At 40.6% G+C, this 22,117-nt stretch overlaps 1 protein-coding gene across 1 annotated transcript in view; it reads left to right on the forward strand.

Moving 5' to 3' along the window:
- ATP1B3 (ATPase Na+/K+ transporting subunit beta 3) overlaps nucleotides 1-21,323 on the forward strand; it is a 39,508-nt gene extending 18,185 nt beyond the window's left edge. Inside the window, exons 2-7 of the mRNA XM_079795100.1 lie at nucleotides 609-737; nucleotides 5,178-5,285; nucleotides 11,411-11,595; nucleotides 13,394-13,450; nucleotides 17,470-17,556; nucleotides 20,661-21,323. Of these exons, the coding sequence (XP_079651226.1) occupies nucleotides 609-737; nucleotides 5,178-5,285; nucleotides 11,411-11,595; nucleotides 13,394-13,450; nucleotides 17,470-17,556; nucleotides 20,661-20,831 (737 nt within the window). The 3' untranslated portion in view covers nucleotides 20,832-21,323. The remainder of the gene's footprint in view (nucleotides 1-608; nucleotides 738-5,177; nucleotides 5,286-11,410; nucleotides 11,596-13,393; nucleotides 13,451-17,469; nucleotides 17,557-20,660) is intronic.
- Nucleotides 21,324-22,117: the final 794 nt, after the last annotated feature.

Here is a 22,117-nt window from a genome sequence, read left to right on the forward strand (position 1 = left end):
CCATTGGTTGGGGTGCTTGTTTCTGGCCTTGTCCTCTTCACTTTCGCATGAGCCTTCCATTCAACCAGTGTTTCCTAAACTTTATTCATTGAGATACCATCTTCGTGATTTGCCTTCCTACACATTTCCTGGCTATTCTTTTAAATCACTTTTCAACACTTAAATTTATGCAAATAATTATTGTGTGAAATATGGGTTGATGTACTAATTCTTTTATGTTTGCCACTTAAAGGAACATGTACAGATTGGGTTTGTCCCACCTAAAATCATCTTTTATCGTACTGGAGGGCATCAAGTTCCAATTTGGGAAACATTCCCCTTTGTGCTGGAACATAAAGCTCTGACCTTGAACTAGAGAATGCTCTGTAGAAGCTCCTTGGACGTATTAGTGGAGAGGAGGGGGTCACAGGATGGGTGGGTGCTACCTGCTGAAATACTCCTTGCTTGGGCAAATTCATATTCTGAATATGGAGACATTTTGGCTGTGTGCATGGCAAGCTTGGAATCCTGGCCTTGCCGTGGTTGGCTTGGTTTTCTAAATCTGGACACATGCGCACACAATTATGTGTGTATTTCCAAAATTCCGTAAGTTTTATTTTCTTTTACAGGTTTGATCTTGCTCTTCTACCTAGTCTTTTATGGGTTCCTGGCTGCACTCTTCACATTCACAATGTGGGTTATGCTTCAGACTCTGAATGATGAAGTTCCAAAATACCGAGACCAGATTTCCAGTCCAGGTAAGGAGCTTGCACTCGTTGTGGCTTTTATCTCTAGCACATGTTTTACATAGCAGATAAGATAGTTTAACCTTGGCCTTAGGTAATGAGACCGTTTTGATTTTTGTTTGTTGTATAATATTTACATACGGATACAAAGACCGTTAATATTTACATACTGATACAAAGACCTGTGCTGATAAATTTTGCATCCTTTGCCAGAAGTAAGCAGAAATAAATATTGAGAATTATAGTAAAGCCAAATTTGACTGGTGTAATTATAGGTATGAATGGCCTTTATGAATACGGGTGGCAGTTTCACTTTGTCCTGAATTAATTTACTTATAAAGTATATATTTTGGCTCTAACTCAGGTCAGAGCCTTGTTCTTTTAAAATACATGCTTCATGGTTTAATTGCTTAGTATGGAAGTGGTAAATATTAAATAATGATACATCAATAGAGAACAAAAGGATTCTACTTCATTAATAATCTTAAGGGGCGGGGAACTCCAGGATACTTTAGTACAGAAAAAAATCTTAACTGAAACATTGTTTAAATCATGTTGTCTTCCTGTTTTTTGGTTATGTTTAAACCCTCTTTTCCTTTTTCTGTTTCTTTATTTTGTTTTGTTTGTTTGTTTTTGATTGATTTTAGAGAGAAGAAGTGAGGGAGGAAGAAAATGATTTGTTGTTCCTTTATTTATGCATTCATTGGTTGATCCTTTTTAAAAATATAAATTTTATTAATTTCAGAGAGGAGGGGAGGGGGAGAAAGAGAGATAGAAACATCAATGATGAGAGAATAATTGATTGGCTGCCTCCTGCCCGCCCCACACTGGGGATGGAGCCCCAACCCGGGTATGCCCTGACAGGGAATTGGGCCCAATCCTGGTTCATGGGTTGATGCTCACACTGGCTGGGCATCCTTTTTTTTTTTTTTAAGACTTTTAAATTGATTCTTCAGGAGAGAGGGAGAGAGAGAAACATTGATCTGCTGCCTCCTGCACACCCCCCACTGGCAATCTAGCCTGTAACCTAGGCATGTGCCCTGACCGGGATGTTGCAACCAGCAACCTTTTAGTGCAAGGGATGTTGCCCAGACAATTGAGCCACACTGGCCAGGGTATTGGAACAACACTAACCAACTGAGCTACCTGACTATGGCTGAAACAGTCTTTGAATGCCGCTGGCTCTGCCTTTGTTGGATATGGCACTTGTCTTCAAGGTGCTGGCAATTTTTATAGGAAATACTAATGTGCCAGAATCCCAATGTATCTTCCCTAAAATGTGAACAACTTGTGGAGACAGTAGAGATGGAAGATTCTAATGGAGGAGTGGGATCTGGATGGCAGGCAGGCCGGGGAAGGTGGGGATTTAGCCGGAGGGTTCTGTCTGGAGCGGTGGTTCTCTTCCAGCAGGCATTTGCCCTCCAGGGCCATTCGGCAGTATCTGGAGACATTTTTGTTTGTCACACCAGAGTGGTGCCACTGTGAGTAGAGAGGCCAGGCATGTTGCTAAATAAACATCCTACAATGCACAGGACCACCCACCACAACAAAGAATTACCCAGTTAGCATGTTAGTAGTGCCAAGACAGGAGCCCAGGTCTGGATCCTCGCTCACTGCATGGATTCTGAGCCCTATCAGCAGCTAAACTGAACCAATTTCCCCAACTATTTTTCTTCAATTTATTCTAATGGCTTTTCCTTTGTTTGCAGCTAGTATTTGTTAAAACATTATAAATGATTCTTAACCCTTTCAGTTTATTTGAATGAGTATCAGACGAGCTCCATGCTAATTTTCCCTCATCTCTCATTGTAGCTGTTTTCTTTCACCCTAGACTAATTCTAAGATAATTATTTTTTGCTAAAGTTGTTAATTACCATTGAACACAATCTGATCTATTTCAGAAATATTAAACTCTGTTTATAATTGCATGAATAATATAAGCAGTAAAATATGTTTAATATAGTTAAGTACACAGTTTTAAACTGAGTTTCTTAAAACTATTTACCAAGTGTATTATGGTACTTAATGTATCATTACTTTAAATAAATAAATAAATGTATGTGCACGCATATTCATATGTATGTATAATATTAGATGGATATCCATTAGTTTGCTAAACATGATTTTCTCTTCTTAAAGGAATTATGGGCAATTTTTGTTTTTCTTCTACTTGTATTTTCTAAGTTGTGTCGTTTTTTTCTTTAAACCATGACCATCAGCCCTAACCGGTTTGGCTCAGTGGATAGAGCGTCGGCCTGCGGACTCAAATGTCCCAGGTTCGATTCCAGTCAAGGGCATGTACCTTGGTTGCGGGCACATCCCCAGTGGGGGGTGTGCAGGAGGCAGCTGATTGATGTTTCTCTCTCATCAATGTTTCTAGCTCTCTCTCCCTCTCCCTTCCTCTCTGTAAAAAATCAATAAAATATATTTTTTTAAAAAAAAAAAATAAAAAAATAAAATAAAATAAACCATGACCATCATTTCAATGTGTTTGTACCTAGTAAAATGCTAGTTTCAAATTGGTGTGCAGGTTTATTAATATATATTTATGTGTGTGTGTGTTTATATAACATGAACAGGTACTGCCTAGCCACACCCTTATAGACATACACACACTCATATCCCAATGGTGTAAATTAGAAAGAGATAAGAGTTACTATAGACCTCACATTCTATTGTTCTTGGTTTGGGGTAAGCTAAGATCTTTATTTGGAGTTTACTATGTCAAAAATGCAGCTGTACTGCACTCTCCTGCTGTGGATTCTTTACTTAAGAATTTCAAATAGGTTGTTAAATAGGAACTAGGACTCTGAGAGCATTGCTAGGCAATTTCAGAAGTAGCTGGTATCAGAAATTCAGTTTTAGATGTTCATACAGAGTTTTTGTAAATTGAATTATTTTTTTTAAATTCTCTTAGAAATTAGTCATGTAAAGTAATGCAATTTTAAAATAGCATAGATATCTGCATGTTTTACTTTAAAATTAATTAGAAATCTGCATGTTTTATTTTGGGGTTTTCTTAAAAGTTAAGTGTTTTTATTTTTTATTTTATTTATTTATTTATTGATTGATTGTTTATCCTCACCCAAGGTTATTTTTGCCATTGATTTTTAGAGAGAGTAGAAGAGAGGGAAGAAGGGGGTTAGAGAGAGACACACACGTTGGTTGTTTGCCTCCAGAACTTGCCCCAACTGGGGGCCAGGGAACGAAACTGCAGCCCAGGTACATGCCTTCCCTTAACTGGGAATTAACCATTGAGCCACAGCAGCCAGGGCAAAAGTTAGGTGTTTTTATAGTTACATGCAAGCTGCCTTGACTCTGTTACTGTTTTACTTGCAGTATAGTATGTCTCATTCCTGCTATAAAATCTTAAGAAAAACAAACTACCTGACATACACAGGTTGTTCTCTCCTACATTGGATGGTCAGAGGTTTTATTTCTACTGTCGACCTGAGAAACGTTCACACCTGTAGAGAATTTTAGTAAGAGTTTATTTTAGCCCAAACTGATGGGATTGCTGGGAAGCAAGATCTCAGATGCTCCCCAGAATGATAGTTTGCAGTTTAAGGAGGGAATGTAAGGAAGATTACAAGAAGGGGAGAGAAAGCAAGGCTCCAGGGATTGATTACAGGATTGTTAACAAAATTACTAACAAAATTATTTGTTTTCTTGAGGATGATTACCCTCCAGAGGGGTCTGTAAAAAAGCCATTTGAAAGGTGTGTTAACTAGGTGCACAGAAACAATGGACAGGACTTGTGATCTAATGCTTTTTAAATGAGGAAAGCTTAAAGTTAGAGGCCTGATTATATTGCTAACAGATAAATATGCTTACATTTTCTATTAATAAACTCATGCAACATGTTCTATACACATGGGTGATGACTTCTGATAAATTGTTGGTGTTTCTACTCCAAATTCAGTATGAGAAACAACATTTTATAGAGCAATGTTTGTTATTAAAGGAAGAATATTAACCATAGAGTTAAAATTGTATAGGCCTCTTTTACTGAATAAGGTAAGTTTTGTTTATGAATGTCCCCATACAGCTGTAATTTGAATGACAAAAGTGTTTAGATTTAATTTGCTAAAAATTTTCTCCATATATTAATAGCAAGTAGGCAAAACCTAAAAATATTTGATAGAAAAATGAATTTAGAAAGTACAAAGTAAAACTTGCATCTTTTAAGGAACAGAGCAATTATAATTAACTATAGCCAATCAGATTAGGGAGGTATCTAATTGGTCTGAGATGACTTTGAGGATTTGGAATTCTCTTTATTGTAAATGTTGACCTTAATAGTCAGAAGTGGGAAGTTCTTGATAGTTTCGACCTACCTGTGAACACAGATTTCCATGTCCCTTACTGAGATCTGTCCTTTTAGGGGTAAGAGGAAAGAGAGAAGGAATTTACTATAGCTAATTTACCCCTTTCTCTTTTATCTCTTTATAGGACTTACGGTTTTTCCAAAGCCAGTGACAGCGTTGGAATATTCATTTAGTGTGTCTGAAAAAGAGTCATATAAAGGGTATATTGAAGACCTTAAGAAGTTTCTAAAGCGTAAGTGTTTTTTCTTAGAGTGAGGTAAAAGTTTTTAGTTATTATGGAAACTAATACAAAATTATGATTACATTGAGAACATCATTCTTAGAGTTTATTTTGCCTTTTTTTGGTCTGTCAAACAGTCAATTAAGGACTTAGAAGTAGATTTCATGATTAGTCATGATATTCTAATATTCTAACTTATGGAAAGACATAAGGGTCTAAGCCAAACAAGCGGTTGCTTTTAATTTTTTTTTTTAGCCTGTAAGAAGTACGTAAGTTTATTGAGACATAACATTTATATCGGCATTAAGATGGAAAGTATTTGAGTAGTAGAGCAAAGCTATATTATATAAAATAATGCCTCTGAGTATTTGGATCTTTTGCATCTAGTGTTGTGCTTGTGGGGGGGGGGGGGGGACGACGACGACTAGGAATGTTGCTTATCATTTTTAAAAAAAAAGAAGAAGAAATCTATGTATCAGTTTTGAGTTTTTTGGAGTTAACCATTGTAAATCTTTCCCGCCCTGACCCAGTTTTTTTGCTTGTCCTAATTCCATGGTATTAACATTCATATGATCATACGAATAATCATCAAATGCCCTGGCCTCTTGTTTCTTGATTGCCTCACCTCTTCCTTGGCTGCACACTTACAGCCACTCCTTAAGCATGTAGGACTCCATTGCCAAAATCACTGTGAGGCTTTCCTACCACAGTCTCTGTCCTTCTAGTTTGCTTATTTAACTTCCCCTCACTATGTTTCTGCCTCATTGGGACTTTCAAACCATGGCCCTTTTATCCCAGCCAATCCCCCTATTTCCCTTCTTATCAAGCTTAGTTCCATGGCTTTTTACTCTTGCCATTACTCTGAAATCCCTTGCCTCTCTTTTTTTTTTTTTTATTTTATTTATTTTTAAATAAATCTTTATTGTTCAGATTATTACAATTGTTTCTCCTTCCCCCCCCGCCCCCCCATATCTCCCCACCACCTGGTTCCCACCCCCTCTCTGCCCTTACCTCCCCCTGTTGTCCTTATCCATAGGTGTATGATTTTTGTCCAGTCTCTTCCCGTACCCCCCACACAGACACCCCTTTCCCCCTGAGAATTATCAATCCACTCCCATTCTATGCCTCTGATTCTATTATGTTCACCAGTTTATTCTGTTCCTCAGATTTTTAATTCACTTGATTTTTAGGATCACTTGTTGATAGATATGTATTTGTTCGTTCATAATTTTTATCTTTACTTTTTTCTTCTTTTTCCTCTTTTTAAAGAATACCTTTCAGCATTTCATATAATACTGGTTTGGTGGTGATGAACTCCTTTAGCTTTTTCTTATCTGTGAAGCTCTTTATCTGCCCTTCAATTCTGAATGATAACTTTGCTGGGTAGAGTAGTCTTGGTTGTAGGTTCTTGCTATTCATCACTTTAAATATTTCTTGCCATTCCCGTCTGGCCTGCATAGTTTCTGTTGAGAAATCAGCTGACAGTCGTATGAGTGCTCCCTTGTAGGTAACTAACTGTTTTTCTCTTGCTGCTTGTAAGATTCTCTCTTTGTCTTTTGCCCTTAGCATTTTAATTATGATGTGTCTTGGTGTGGTCCTCTTTGGATTCCTCTTGTTTGGGGTTCTGTGCACTTCCTGAACTTGTAAGTCTATTTTTTTCACCAGGTGGGGGAAGTTTTCTGTCATTATTTCTTCAAATAGGTTTTCAGTATCTTGCTCTCTCTCTTCTTCTGGCACCCCAAAAATTCAGATATTGGTACGCTTAAAGCCATCCCAGAGGCTCCTTACGCTATCCTCACACTTTTGGATTCTTCTTTCTTTCCGCCTCTCTGGTTGAGTGTTTTTTTCTTCCTCATATTCCAGATCTTTGGTTTGACTCTTCGGGTACGGTGGTCTACAGTTGAGTGTCTGTATGTTCTTTATTTCAGACAGTGTATGCATAATTTCTGACTGGTCCTTTTCCATTTTTTTGGTATTCTCGTTAAGGTCCTTGAAGGTCTCTTCCAGTTCCTTAGCGGTTTTTAGAAGATTCTTGAGTAACCTTATAAATGTGGTTCTGAACACTGTGTCGTCCATTAGTTTGCTTTCCTCCATCTCTCCTACTCGTGACATACTTCAGTGTCTCTGCATTTTGGCTGCCTCCCTGTGTTGATGGAGTGGCTTTGTGTGGTCAGTGACCTATAGGGGCCGGTAGCTCAGCTTCCCCAATCACCCTAGGTGGTCGCTCTTGGTACTCCCCTTTGTGGGCTGAGTGGAAAGTCTTGGTGTAGTTAAAAGCCCTGATTGCTGTTGGTACACTGGGAGGAATTGACCTCCGGTCCAATTGGTTGTGAGGGCCTGCTGTGTCTATAACGGAAGAATTGCTGTGCTGGAGACACAGTAGGGCTTTGGTGCTCACTGAGTCTGCCTCTTGAATGTGTCCCTTATGAGAGTGGCTGAAATCTGGTGTCGTCCACACCGACAGAAAAGTCACTCTTACTCTCCGACCGATGGCCGAGAGTCCCGTAGGCGTCTGGGTCCCCCGCGTGTCCCCAGAAACTGGAGTTCAGAGTGATTGGGAGTTTGTCTCCCTTTGGTTTGAAGAAAAGCCCCCAGTCGCCCGCCGCCAGCCCACTTCGCATGCGCCTCCATACCTCAGCTCTCCAGCGTTTGCGCTCCCTTCTCTTCTTAGTTGTAAATCTACCACTCAGCCAGCTTTCCCGTGGTTCTGAGTGGTAGACATTTTGTTATTTAGTTGTATTTTTGAAATTGTTGTGCGAGACAGCAGTTTAGTTGTTTAACTTTGCCGCCATCTTGGTTCCTCTCCCTTGCCTCTCTTAATCTATTCGTCATGAATTGCAAATGGATGAAGCCATAAGATTCCTGGATGAAGCTCTTCCTTAGAGCCTGTCCCTCTAAGCAGCCAGGTGCTGCTGAAGAATATTTTCTTTTTTTTTTAAATAGGCTTTTATTAATTTCAGAGAGAGGGAGAAAGGGATGAAAACATCAATAATGGAGAGAATCATTGACCGGCTGCCTTCTGCACACCCCATACTTGAGATCAAGCCCACAACCTGGGCATGTGCCCTGACCAGGAATCAAACCATGACCTCCTGGTTCATAGGTTGACACTCAACCAACCCACTGAGCCATAGGGGAGGGCTGAAGATTTTCAACAGGACTAAACAGCACTGGAGTACTTGGTCGCCTTCTTGGTCTTGCTCTGCTACCTGGCAGGTCTATAGAATTTCTCTGAATAATTATTTACAACCTCTGCTTTCCTGCCTTTTCCCTTAGAACTCATAACAGTGGTTCAGTCAATGACTGCATTTACCACGGTGGTCCCATAAGATCGTAATGGAGCTGAAAATTTCCTATTGCCTAGTGACACAGTAGCCATCATAAGGCCGGTAGGGCAACGTATTACACAAATACTATTGTGTTACAGTTGCCAACAGTATTCAGTATAGCAATGTGCTATGCAAATTTGTAGCCTAGGAGCTATAGGGGAACAGAATTTGTCACCCCAAAATGTCTCTGACATAAGGATTACTTTAGGCTGGTTAATTCTGAGAAACAGCAGCCATGGAGCAGCTCTGCAAACCAGCGCAAAGTGGCCCTTGGTAAAGGGCCTTCACATTGGTACCCGTGACCCCATTTGTCAGGGGGGCGACCTTATCTCTGGACATTCATCGATGCAGAGGACAGAGGTGCAGACCTGCAGCAACCTTACCCTTGTTACCGTGCTTCCCCAGGTGACCTCCCATAGCTGACACCCCCCAGCCCAGCATCTTCTTTCTCTTCAGCTGAAGATGGCATTTAAGGTGGTAGCTTCAGGCCATTTTGACAAGTTGCTCAGTTTTCCTGGGTCTTTCCCATGTATACAGGAGGTATACATGTTTTTAAACTTGTTTGTTTTTCTCCTGTTCATCTGTCTTTTATTATAGGGATGTTTCAGCCAAGAACCCAGAAAGCTAGGACAAACCATTTTTTCTCCCCTACAGAGCAATAGGCTATGCCCTCTAGCCTACGTGTGTAGTAGACTGTACCATACAAGTTTGTGTAAGTGAACTCTATGATGTTTGCACAGTGATGAACTAACCTAAGGCTGCACCTCTCAGAACAGTCCCCCATCATTAAGTGGCACATGGTAGAATCCTATCTAATAAAGAGGGAATATGCTAATTGACCCTCACAATGTTGCAAAGATGGCGGCGCCCACAGCCAATAAGGAGGAAATATGCTAATTGATTGCCATGCCCTCAAAAATGGCAGCACCCACAGCCACAAGATGGTGGCGCCCAGTCCCCTCAGCCCCACGAGGGCGGCAGGCACGTGGCACAGCCAGGCCTGCCCCAAGGCAGGTCCGGCTGCTCCACGCGCCTGCCTCCGGAGACCCCCCAGTCCCCTCAGCCCCCCAGCCGCCCAGGGCCAGCCCAAGGCGCAGGCAAGCCTCAGATGGTGGCTACCCAGCCGCCCAGGGCCGCCCGAGGCTCAGGTAACCAGGGCTGGCCGAGGCTTGCGCTGCCAGCAGTGGCAGCAGCAGAGGTGTGATGGGGCGTCGCCTTCACCTGATCTCAAGGTCGCCTCTCACCCCTGAGGGCTCCTGGACTGTGAGAGGGGGCAGGCCATGCTGAGGGACCCCCCCCTCCAGTGCATGAATTTTCATGCACCAGGCCTCTAGTAACCTATATTTCTGTTTCAAGAGTAAATTGAAGCTCAGATAAGAATTCCCCCAGTTTCCCCATTATTAGTAAAACAAACTGACAGTTGTAGCCATTTTGTCTGGTATCCCTCCTCCTCTGAGTGGGGAGCTGCCTTTGTGTCACCTAAGGTCACCTGTACCACCAGCCAGGCTTTGGATCTCATCCCTCTCACTGTCTCAGAAACATGCTATTTACAGTCCTTATGTACATTTAGCCTCTCATTGATCTTTCCTGTCAACATGCAAAAGCCCTCAACTCTCTCCCGTTTTAAATCAAAATCCTCTTTTGAATCCCACATCTTCCATTAGCTATCTTCCTAAGTCTCTTTCCCTTTATAATTAAATATATATTTTTTGTGAGATATGACCATGGTTTAAAAACCCAATAGTCAAGAAAGGTCTGTAATAAAAACAGTAGTTTCCTGCCTCACCTTTCTAGCTGCAGTTCTATTCATTCAACACATTTATGAATGCCTTTTCTGTGTCAAGCACGCTTCTAGGTTCCATCAATAAACAAAAGAAAAATGTCTTTGTGGCACTATTGCCCTGGGTGGATTAGAAGGTAGTAAGTGTAGTGGAGGGAGGGAGGGAGGATTGGGGAGGCTGCAGTTTTGAAGGATGGGCTGGAAAGGCCTCGTGTCTCTTTGCTGGAACTTCATGGGAATCTTTCAGGATGAAGACTAAATTCTCCAGTTCAGTTATACCCACACACCAGTCGTTCTTTTGGGGGCACTATTGCATCGCATATAACCTGCTTAGTAGTATCTTCCAATACACTACACTCACTGAGAGCAGGGACCACGGCAGGCTTGCTCACTGTTGCACCATTGTTGCCTAATGCTGTGCCAGTGCAGAGCAAGCATTTGACAAGCCGTTTGTATTTTCCACTCTCCTTTCTTCCCCATCTCCAAGTTGTAACCATTTTACTCCTTTACCACTTTGGAGTCAATAGTTACCTCCATCTCTGCCTTTCTCTAAGTTAACATTAGCTCTTGGCTCTGTCGCATGTCCCGTTAGTATAGATGGCATAGCACTGTCTATCTTGACACCCTTCGATTATGATTTTATACTTAAACCTATCTCCCCCCTGCACTGTAAGCTCCATAAGGGCAGCAGCAGTGCCCTTGTAGGTCCTCACTATTGTATCTTGGGCCAGGAGCAGAGGCGGCATTTAGATCATGCTGTAGCCATGGCTGGGACCACCTCATAATGACAAAAGATATTGATCTATAATCCAGCTTGTACCAGTGTTGAGATGCAGTAAACTTCAGAGCATTAGATAGCTCTTAACAGTTGAAGGAACAGACTTAATATTCTTCCCCTAAAATTGTCTAGTAATTAGCCTCGCTGTTTTTGTCTTCCAAGAATGTTGTCCAAAGGAGGACATATTCCTAGTTGTGTTTAAGATCTTTTTTGGCTGATCTGTGTGCACATATATATGTTTCCTTTGTAGCATATTCTTCGGAAGCACAGAAGAATCTCAAAAACTGCCCGGATGATGTCCTCTTTGAACAGAAGGGCCCAGTTTATGAAGCATGTCAGTTTCCTCTTACCTTACTTGAAGCATGCAGTGGGGAGAATGATCTTGACTTCGGCTACTCCCAAGGACACCCTTGTATTCTTGTGAAAATGAACAGAGTATGTACATATTTTGCTGCTGTTGCTGCTTTTCTCTAATACCCTTATTAAGAAGCTGTCAGGTATTTTTTAAATGTCTCATTTGCGGTAGCTTGTATAAAGGGCTAATAGTGATACTGATTGACCTTTGGAAAAATTAATACAGGCGGCAAACAAGATTGGTTCACAAGTTGATCATAGTTTAGGCAGTAAAACAACTTCTGCTTTTCCCCTTTGGAGAGAGTTGCATGCCTGCAGGCATAGATGAATGCTTCAAGGGGCAGGTGTTCTGGGTGTCATGCCCAAAGCATGTGCAGTATCATCTTTGAAGACTATGTTATAAAGCAGTTTAAAATCCCATCCTATCTAATAAGGAGGGAATATGCTAGTTGACTGCCATGCCCTCAAAGATGGCGGCGCCCAGTCCACTCAGCCCTGACTGGGTGGCAGGCACACAGCACAGCCGGGCCCGCCCCCAGGTGGGTCCAGCCACTCCTCGCGCCTGCCTCAGGAGTCCCCCAGTCCCCTCAGCCCCCCAGCCGCCCAGGGCTAGCCCAAAGCACAGGCAAGCCTCGGATGGTGGCTGCCTAGCTGCCTAGGTCGGCCGAGGCTTACGCTGCCGGCAGTGGCAGCAGCAGAGGTGTGATGGGGGCATTGCCTTCCCCTGATTGCCGGGTCACCTCCCGCCACCGAGGGCTCCCGGACTGTGAGACGGGTCAAGCCAGGCTGAGGGGACCCCCTCCCCCCCTCCAGTGCATGAATTTTCTAGTGGGGAATATATGAAGTATTTACTCAGAGAAAGGGTAGTTTCATAAATAGGTGTAGATCTCTCAAGATCATGAGTTCACATAGCCCATCCAATAAGCAAATTGCTACCATCCTTAATAAAAGGACAGCTTAAGTCTTCGGAAGTTGGCACTGCTAAATAAGGAGTTTCCCTGGAGAGAGAACCAGCTAGACTCTAAAACGCCCATGCTGACACCCTCCAGCCTCCGTCCTTCCCCTCCCCCAGAGGACCGTGACAGCGTCTGTTCATCCCACAGCACTCTACAGGTCGTTCTGAAACACTGCCTGACACATAGTAGGCACCAGTAAGTGATTGAGGGTGTTCCAGGCAGACTGTGTTAAGAATCAAGGTTAACAAAGTAAGCATAATGTAATGTCTTTTGTGAGTAATATTTACATTTTACAGGCATTCACATATAAAATGCATATAAATTCAGAATGCCAAAAATCCTCACAAAATAGATGAATAAATATCTGTTATCATTCATACAAGAGCTAGTTATGTCAACTACAAACATGCAGGTAGCCTCATTCCATAGAACTGAATGGTGCTGAGAATCTTAATGGGATTATCCCCAGAGTGTGCATTTTGTGGGATAGATGTGGACTCTGATCAGGCTCCCTGGAAACATGATGGAAATGTGAGGATTGTGACCTAACATATTTTCATGAAGAAAGGTAATTATATTGTGCCTCTATAATTCTTATCATTTGCATTATTTGCTCATATAAATAATGAAACTTAAAGGTGTCTGTCTGGTTTCTTAATTTAAGGGTAGCAAGTGCAATACTGTGTTTTGGTCAATTCTTTGGTAACTGATGTATTTCCTGACTTGCCCTAGTACAGTAATAAGATAGCCAGTTGGTAAGATTATTCTGTTGAAAAGTCCATTCTGCTCCTCTAAAATGAAATTAGCATAAAAGGCACAGGTTTCAATATACAGAATTACTGTTCATCTCAACCCTTGCACTCCTGGTTCCTGTGGTATACATTTGTGATGTTTCAATTAATCATTTTTTCCCCCCACCTTAGATAATTGGATTAAAGCCTCAAGGAAAACCAGCAATAGAATGCACTGGTAATTCTAAGGTTAGTATTCAAGAAATAACCCAACTTTTGTTAAAGCTCTAGTGGGTCTGAATACTCTAAAAGTCTAATGAGTTTTAGTCATTTCCCCCCCTTCCTGTCACATTATAAAAGTCCTCTGTAGTATCATTCTTAGAAGAATAAAATTTCACCAAACTTGGTGGGTAGCCCTTCTCTGTGTGCTCATTATAATTAAAAAGACTTGCCTTCCATGTGCATTTGATTTCACATTTCCTTACAGCACCATATACCACAGTTCATTGATTCTAAGGTTCACCTTTTTTCTAGCTTAATAACACTGAAATTGGGGTTTGCTTTACAATTAATGGTGTCTTATGTGAGGTTTTTTTTCTTAATAGTACAATTGTGTATATCAGTGACACCTGATATTTAATGAAGCATGGTAGAGGCATTGTTTTTTTCTCCTGTCCCGACTTTGTGTGTGATTGTTTTGGGATTGTTTGTTTGAGAGTTCTGTGCAGTGTTCATCTCAGAGTGTTTTGTTTTGTTTTCTCTCCATGCTGCAAGTGCGACCAAGAAATATGTAAATATGAGTAAGAGTTCTGAGGGAAAACTTTTTTTCAGTTCTAAATTTAATTGTATCATTATTTACAGTTTACCTAAAGTTTCCAGGTAATGCTGCCAGTCTGGGGCCACACTCAAAAGAACCTCTGCATTAGAGAATCCTTACTAGCTCCTTTTGAGTACAATAAAAAATCGGGAAGTTTGTGGTTTCTCATCTAGGTTGGGGGTATACATGTCACCATAGGCAATTCCCTTTATCTCTCTGTGCCTTATTCAGCTCAGCAGGAAACTGGATGAAAAGCCAGAATCTCACTTAAAACCAGATGCTACATTGAAGCCAAGCTTTTCTGATAAACAAGTCCTTCTAAAAATTTACTATCATCTCTCAAAACAAAAGAAAACCTTGTGGCTATAAGCTACATTTAGAAGTTGTACTTTGTAACTCTTTATGAACCTCCTTGCTTGCAAGTCTTTGTAGTAGAAATTCCTGAGGCTGGGTTGCTAGGCTTCATCCAGGTAGAAGTGCTCATTTCCTGACAGTGTACCTGTGTATGCAGGAGCTGTTGCTTTTGTATGTGAGCAGACTACATAGATAAGCTTGGAATGGTGGTCTGTAGAGCCAGCACCACCAAGAAGGGAAAACACACCCACATTTAGTCCAGAAAGGCAAACACTATAGGACCCGTTCCTAAGGTTCAGTTTTATAAACCTTTGGCCAATATAAAAAACCTCCATACTGTAACTCATCCCTTAGGAGTTTAAATGGATTTTTCTCCTTGTTTATTCTGTATCCTTTGCTTCTAGAAGAGTTTGGGAAAATGTTAATGAAAAATCCTGGTCTAATGACTCAGATTTCAGATGGTTTTTGTTATGTGTAAAGTACATAAAGTAATCAAAACAGATGGGGTTTTTTGCTTTGCTTTTTTTTTTTTTTTTAGTTGTGGAATATTTTTGTTTTGAGAAAAAGCACACAGAATTGGAAGAAACGCTTATAAAACTGCGTTTTACTCCTAGGCTAGTCACAGAGGTGCGATCAGGAGTCCATACATTTTAAGTGTCTCTGTGGAGCAGATGGAAACATTTGCTGTACAAACACTGGTGACAGAACATGCTCTTACAGGTGGCCTTTAACATGTTTATGTCATTCGTTCTTTCGGTATTTTATTTCCTTACAAAAATGAATCATGTTCATGTAAGAAAAATTTTTAAATGAAGAAGAAAAAAAATGGGTAAATGCTAACCAGAAATAATCACTACTTAAACATTTGATGTGTATTCTTTAAGTAGCTTATGGGTTAGGATTGTATAAAAGAAAATACTTTAATTTTAAAACTTTTTTTTGTTTTCAGTAGAACTTAGATGCTATTAATAAACTCTTGAACTTAGTTACTTACAGTTTCCAATATGGTACCATTTTATATGCTTAGAAAATATGACATGGATGCTTTCCCCTACAGTAGCTCATCATCATTCAGATATGCATTTCAATATTTCATCATCTCTAAATGTTTATTTTTACAGAAGGTATAAAATACAAATTTAAGTAAAAGCCTGCCAACAGTATGATTTAGGTACAGACCAAGAGAACAATTAAGAGTCTGTCACAGGTGGGCAATCTCGAGTCTGTGACCTTATCTCTGACCTTAGCTCCCCTCTCCATAATTGATCCTGCCTCCTTTTTTTTTTAATTGAGTTGGGAGAGGGAGAGAGAAACATCAATGATGAGAGAGAATCATTGATCAGCTGCCTCCTGCATACCCCACACTGGGGATCGAGCCCACAACCCTGGCATGTGCCCTTGACCGGAATCAAACCCAGGACCCTTCAGTCTCAGGCCAACACTCTATCCACTGAGCTAAACCAGCTGGGGCTCCTGCCCTCTTAAGGGTTGTTAGGCCTCGGTGAGTGAGGTAAATATCAGCTAAATGTGGCTGGAAATACACACTGAAGTGCACAATAAGCTAAACCAAAGGAAACTATGTTTTAGGCACCACCTCTGTGTTGCTGTGAATTAGGTGATACAAAGTGCAGAAAAGCACTCATAACCAAACAATTATTTTTTCTCTTGAGATAAAATGCTATTTTCGACTTTTTTTTTTTTATGTTAAGGGAGTACAGATCCAGGGTGGTGTTGGAATCGTTGCTCTTAGTCTTGTTCTCGCTGCTCTTCCCGCACCCCTGTGCCCCGGCTCACAGAACTGGCCCTTCCTGTGGAGCATCATCACTGCTTTGTGTCATCTTCCCTGGGTCACCCCAGGCACATGTGCTCATGACATCTAGTAATTACGCTGCAGTGTTCCATGTGCTTTCAAAAATAGAAATTACCACTCAAATCTAGAATTCAGGCATTTAGTATGGCTTTATTTTAATTTGTATTTCGTAAACTTACCACTGATTTTAATAATTGTCTATTTGTTATCTAGAATGTGTTAAAATTACAGTTATTAAAAATTAGACCTCTTTCGAATGTGTTACACGAGATTTTCATAAGTCATTTATTAAGAATACTGGTCTGGCCAGTGTGATTCAGTGGTTGATGGTTGACCTATGAACCAGGAGGTCACAGTTTGATTTCCGGTCAGGGCACATGCCCAGGTTTTGGGCTCTATCCCCAATAGAAGACATGCAGGAGTCAGCCGACCAATGATTCTCCCTCATCATTGATGTTTCTGTCTCTGCCTCTCCCTTTCTCTCTGAAATGAATAAAAATATATTTTAAAAATAAAAGAAGAAGAAGAATACCAGAGTTAGCTAATAAATAGCATGAATGAGTTGGCTTATAGATGGTGATTAGATTTGTCTATTCATCTGTTTTTAAATACATGGAATATAATCCCAGCTGACTCATAATACTTTTGATTGATATACATGTGCTCATAAATTTATTGAAGGGAAATGTGGTATTTAAATTGGTTAAGTGCGGTTTTTTGCTTGGATTACTTCACGTTTTTCCTAATAGTTTTTGTCATGTCACCATCGTTTCCCCCTCTGGTTACAGTTACCATGGTTATTAATCACCTGAAACTTTGGGACCTGCTGCCTCCCAGGCCTGAGCACTACACTCTGGGTTGTGGCAGCTGCTGCCTTCCAGCTGGAAGCACAGCGTCTTATCCTTTCAGGATGCATTGGTCCTAGATGTGCGGTGTGTTCCTGCTGCCAAGTGGCCGAGGAACTAGCATTTAGGGGTCGGAGGACAAGTAAGATTTCACAGACAGTGTGTGGCTAGATCTGGTTGTACGTTAGGAGGTGCTCATGGGAAAGCATACAGGGCAACAGGAAATGTAAGAAGAGTAAAGACAGTTTGTTTCAGGGGGTTTAAATCAAGATGAGTAAGTCTCCTAAAAACTACACTTGTGGTTAATGTCCTTGGAGAGTAGCATTGTAGTCTCCCCATACTGTTCATAACTGATACTGCTATGTAATAAATGCATTTTTTAATTCGCTTTTTTTGTGACCTAAAGAGGGGTTTCTTGCTTGTTTTTTTTTTTCAACTTTAGGGTGAAAATACAACAACTCTACCAGTTTATCCTCCTGAGGGAAACATAGACTTAAAATATTTTCCATATTATGGGAAAAAACTGCATGTAAGTATTTAGAAGTTCATAAGTGGGAACAGGCACATCTGTATAAAAATGTCACTTGTCTGGGACAGATAGACCTGTCTTGTGTAACTTGTGCATCATTTGTTCTTGTTTTTAAACACAAATGGTGATGGCAAATGAAGATTCCATGTCTACAATTCAAAAAATATTCAAGTAGAAAATACCATTATCACTTTAATTATTTAGGATGTGTTTATTTAGAGAATGTAGAGAAGTAAGTAGTCAAGAAAAAAATAAAGCTCATTACCCAGAGATAACTATATTGTGGTCTAATTTCTTTCATATTTTTTAAGGATATGTATACAAATAATTCATTTTATAAAATTGGGATCATACTGTATGTATACTTAGAAAACTTTTTATTTTAAAATGATTTCAAAACGTAAAGTGGTTAAAATAGTAAAAAGAATTCCCATAGACCTTTGGCCCAGATTTCCCAAATGTTACTATTTTACCTCAGTTGTCTTATCAGTCTCCATTTATATATAATTTTTTTCTCTGAACCATTTGGGACAAAGTTATAAACATGATGCTGCTTTACACTAAATGCTTGAGTGTCATTTCCTAAAAATAAAGACATCATCTTATGTAATCATAATCTAGTCATCAAAGGAAGTTAACATGATTAGAGTACTATTACCCAATCGTAGGCCTTGTTGAGATTTCAACAGTAATGTCCTTCATTGGAAAGGAAAAGTGTGTTCCCGCCCCAGGATATCACACTGTTTTTTTTTGTTTGTTTGTTTGTTTTTAATATATTTTATTGATTTTTCACAGAGAGGAAGGGAGAGGGATAGAGAGTCAGAAACATCGATGAGAGAGAGACATCGACCAGCTGCCTCCTGCACACCCCCCACCGGGGATGTGCCCGCAACCAAGGTACATGCCCTGGACCAGAATCGAACCCGGGACCCTTCAGTCCACAGGCCGATGCTCTATCCACTGAGCCAAACCGGTTTCGGCTGGATATCACACTGTTAACACCTTCAGTCACCTGTGACCTGGAGCGTTCCTCACGCTGTCTGGTACAGGCCCCTCTCTGCTTGTTTTGTTTGTGTTGCTCAGTTTGAGCTTGTCTGGTGTTCTTCATGATTAAGAGTAGATTGTACATTTTTGGCAGGTATGCCTCAGAAGAAATGTTACCTCCTTTTCAGAATGCCCCTCAGGAGAGACTTGGTGTTGATTAGTCCCATTAATGGTGATAGAGTAACCTTGAACTCCTGGTTACAAACTGGTGTCAGCCAGGTTTCTCCACTGTAATCAATCAATATTATCTGGGGAGAGTACTTTGAGTCTTTTGTAAAATTGTTTCTCTCATAGCCTTAGCATTTGTTGATTCTTGCATAAATCAGTTAATAATAGAGCAGTTCCCAATGTTTTTCTTTTTTTTTTTTTTTTAACAAAGTTTTATTTTTTATTTTTTTAAATCCTCACCTGAGGATGATTTTCCATTGATTTTTAGAGAGAGTGGAAGAGAGAGGGAAAGACAGAGAGAAACAATGTGAGAGAGGCATACTGATTGGTTGCCTCCACATGCCCTGACCAGGGCCCGGGCCAGGGAGGAGCCTGCAACTGAGGTATGTGCCCTTGACCAGAATCGAACTTGGGAGCTTTTGATCCGCAGGCTGACGCTCTATTCACTGAGCCAAACCAGCTAGGGCCCAAATGTTTTTCTAATTCCATCTCTCCTTTTTTCATTTACTAGTTGGCATTCTACTCTAAGAAAGGACTTTTTCTTCCCTATCATTTATTATTTATGTGTATCATTATGTTTTCATGGGTTCTTATTTTATTCAGGGGTTATGTATAATCTGTTATAATCACTTATTTGGGTGCTTAAAATTGTCCCAGATTTGGCTGATGGGAAACATTCCGGCTGGCTTCTCCGTCCTTTTGACATGCCCCCAGGATTCTTTGAGCACTTACTTCTTACTTTCCCTTCCCAGCCCTGGAATCAGGCCCTAGTGCCTTTTAGTGAAGAATTGTATTTAGAAATCATAATGATAGTCAGGCAACTGAGTATATTTGTGCCATGTTACATGGAAATCATAAGTAGGGATATAAGAGACCTAATTAATGTAATCAGTAAGGTGGATCTTATGCACATTTATCAAACAATAATATGGAGGTGATACAGTACAGGTCCTCAGGCACACCTGGAACAGTCACAAAAATTTATCATTAACCCTTTGCACTCGCTTGCTTTTGTCTCGAGCTGCTACTGATGCTAACCGTGTCGAGTCACACTCGACATCCGAGTGCAAAAGGTTAAAAATACATCCTAGCCCTGGCCAGTTGCGCAGTGGTTAGAGCATCAGCCCATGCACCGGAGGGTCATGGATTCAATTCCCCGTCAAGGGCATCAATGTCTCACATCAATGCCCCCACCCCCTTCCACTCTCTAAAAATCAGTGGGGGAAAATATCCTCGGGTGAGGATTAACCAAAGAAATTAATAAAAAGGGCCCTTCTCAAAAGAAGGGAGGGAGTCAACATTTTTATTAACTCTTGAGTGAAAGGGAAAATTCAAACCAAAATTGTAGGATATCTAAAAAATACTGGTAATGAAACAATATAATCACAGCCCATGGGATACTTTTAAAGCAGTACCCTAACCAGTTTGGCTCAATGGATAGAGCGTTGGCCTACGGACTCAAGGGTCCCAGGTTCGATTCCGGTCAAGGGCATGTACCTTGGTTGCGGGCACATACCCAGTAGGGAGTATGCAGGAGGCAGCTGATAGATGTTTTTCTCTCATTGATGTTTCTAACACTCTATCCCCTCTCCCTTCCTCTCTGTAAAAAATCAATAAATATATATATATTTTTAAAAAGACTTGACTCTCAAGGTCATGGAAATCTATTAATAAATAAATAAAGCAGTACTCAGGAAAATTCATAGCCATAAATACTTTTATCAATAAAAATTAAGTGAAAATAAATGGACATCCAGTTTTAAGGGGGGAAAGTAGAGAATGGAAAATAATAGATCTAATTAATAGATTAAAATTTTACAGAATCAACGCTTGATGAAGTGTAGATGAGGTTACTTTGAATTTGAATTGATATGTTTTCCTTTATTTACCAGGCGAGTTATCTACAGCCCTTAGTTGCTGTCCAGCTCAACTATACTGCTAGCAGTACCCCAAAAGAAGTAACAGTCGAGTGCAAGATTGTTGGATCAAAAAACCTGAAAAACTATGATGATCGTGACAAGTTTTTAGGACGAGTTGCTTTCAAAATCACAATGCGTGCATAGTAGGAGTTAGAATATGTCCACAGAGTAAATGTTGTGTTGTCTGTCTTTATTTTGCATCAGCCGGACCTGACATTCTAGAATATGAGACCACCTGAGAGAGGTGGGGTGGTACATGACGCTGCGGTAACGTTGTAATGTGCTTCCCAGTCGTAGTGTTCGGTGTCCTCTGAAGTAACTGCCTGTTGCCTCTGCTGCCTTTGGAACCATTGTACAGTCGTCAGACGGGGACTGTGAACACCTGATTCTGAACATGTGGGTCTTGTCCTATTTTTTTATGTGGTTTAATTGCCAAGTGTCTAAAGCTTAATGTGCTGTGCCATGTAAATATTTTATAGATTTAACACTGGTTAACTGTCATATATTGATGCCAACCAAGTTTTAGGGGTAAAATGGTACCTGACCAACATGAAGTGACTTTACAGCTGCAAGAAATGTGTGGGGAGAAGTTCTATGTGTGAGGAGGAAAAAAAATAAAAGCGGATTTGAAAGGTTGTCTTGGGTTTATTGTAAAGTTTTTGTTTTTTTTTTACATGCTGAATTAGTCTGGATCTTTTTTATTAAGAACAACAACTGTTGCCGAAACCGGTTTGGCTCAGTGGATAGAGCGCCGGCCTGCGGACTGAAGGGTCCCAGGTTCGATTCCGGTCAAGGGCACATACCTTGGTTGCAGGCACATCCCCAGTGGGGGGTGTGCAGGAGGCAGCTGATCGATGTTTCTAACTCTCTTCCTCTCCCTTCCTCTCTGAAAAAATCAATAAAATATATATATTTTTTAAAAAAGAACAACTGTTGCCCTAGCCAGTTTGGTTCAGTGGTTAGAGCGTCTGCCTGTGGACTGAAAGATCCCAGGTTCAATTCTGGTCAAGGGCACAATTCTGGTTTCAGGCTCCTCCCTGGACCAGGCCTTTGTTGGGGTGCATGCAGGAGCCAACCAATTGATTTGTTTCTCTCAAATCAATATTTCTTTTATTAAAAAAGTAAAAGAACACAAACTGTTCATTATAAAACACGTAAAAAAAAAGAAAAAAAGTAGTGATGGGATTATTAGTGCTGGGCCTAAATCTCTTATGAAAAGTATTTTAGACCATAGATGAAGCAGCATTTTTAGGTTATCCAGTATGAATATGCACCTACTTTTTTTTTTTTTTTTTACTCTTTTTTTTATTGATTTCAGAGAGGGAGAGAGACACAGAAACATCAATGATGAGAGAGAATCATGGATCAGCTGCCTCCTGAACACCCCCCACTGGGGATTGATCCCGCAATCCGGGCATGTGCCCTTGACC

Source organism: Cnephaeus nilssonii (genome assembly GCF_951640355.1).
Source record: "Cnephaeus nilssonii genome assembly, chromosome: 17".
NCBI classification, from domain to species: domain Eukaryota; kingdom Metazoa; phylum Chordata; class Mammalia; order Chiroptera; family Vespertilionidae; genus Cnephaeus; species Cnephaeus nilssonii.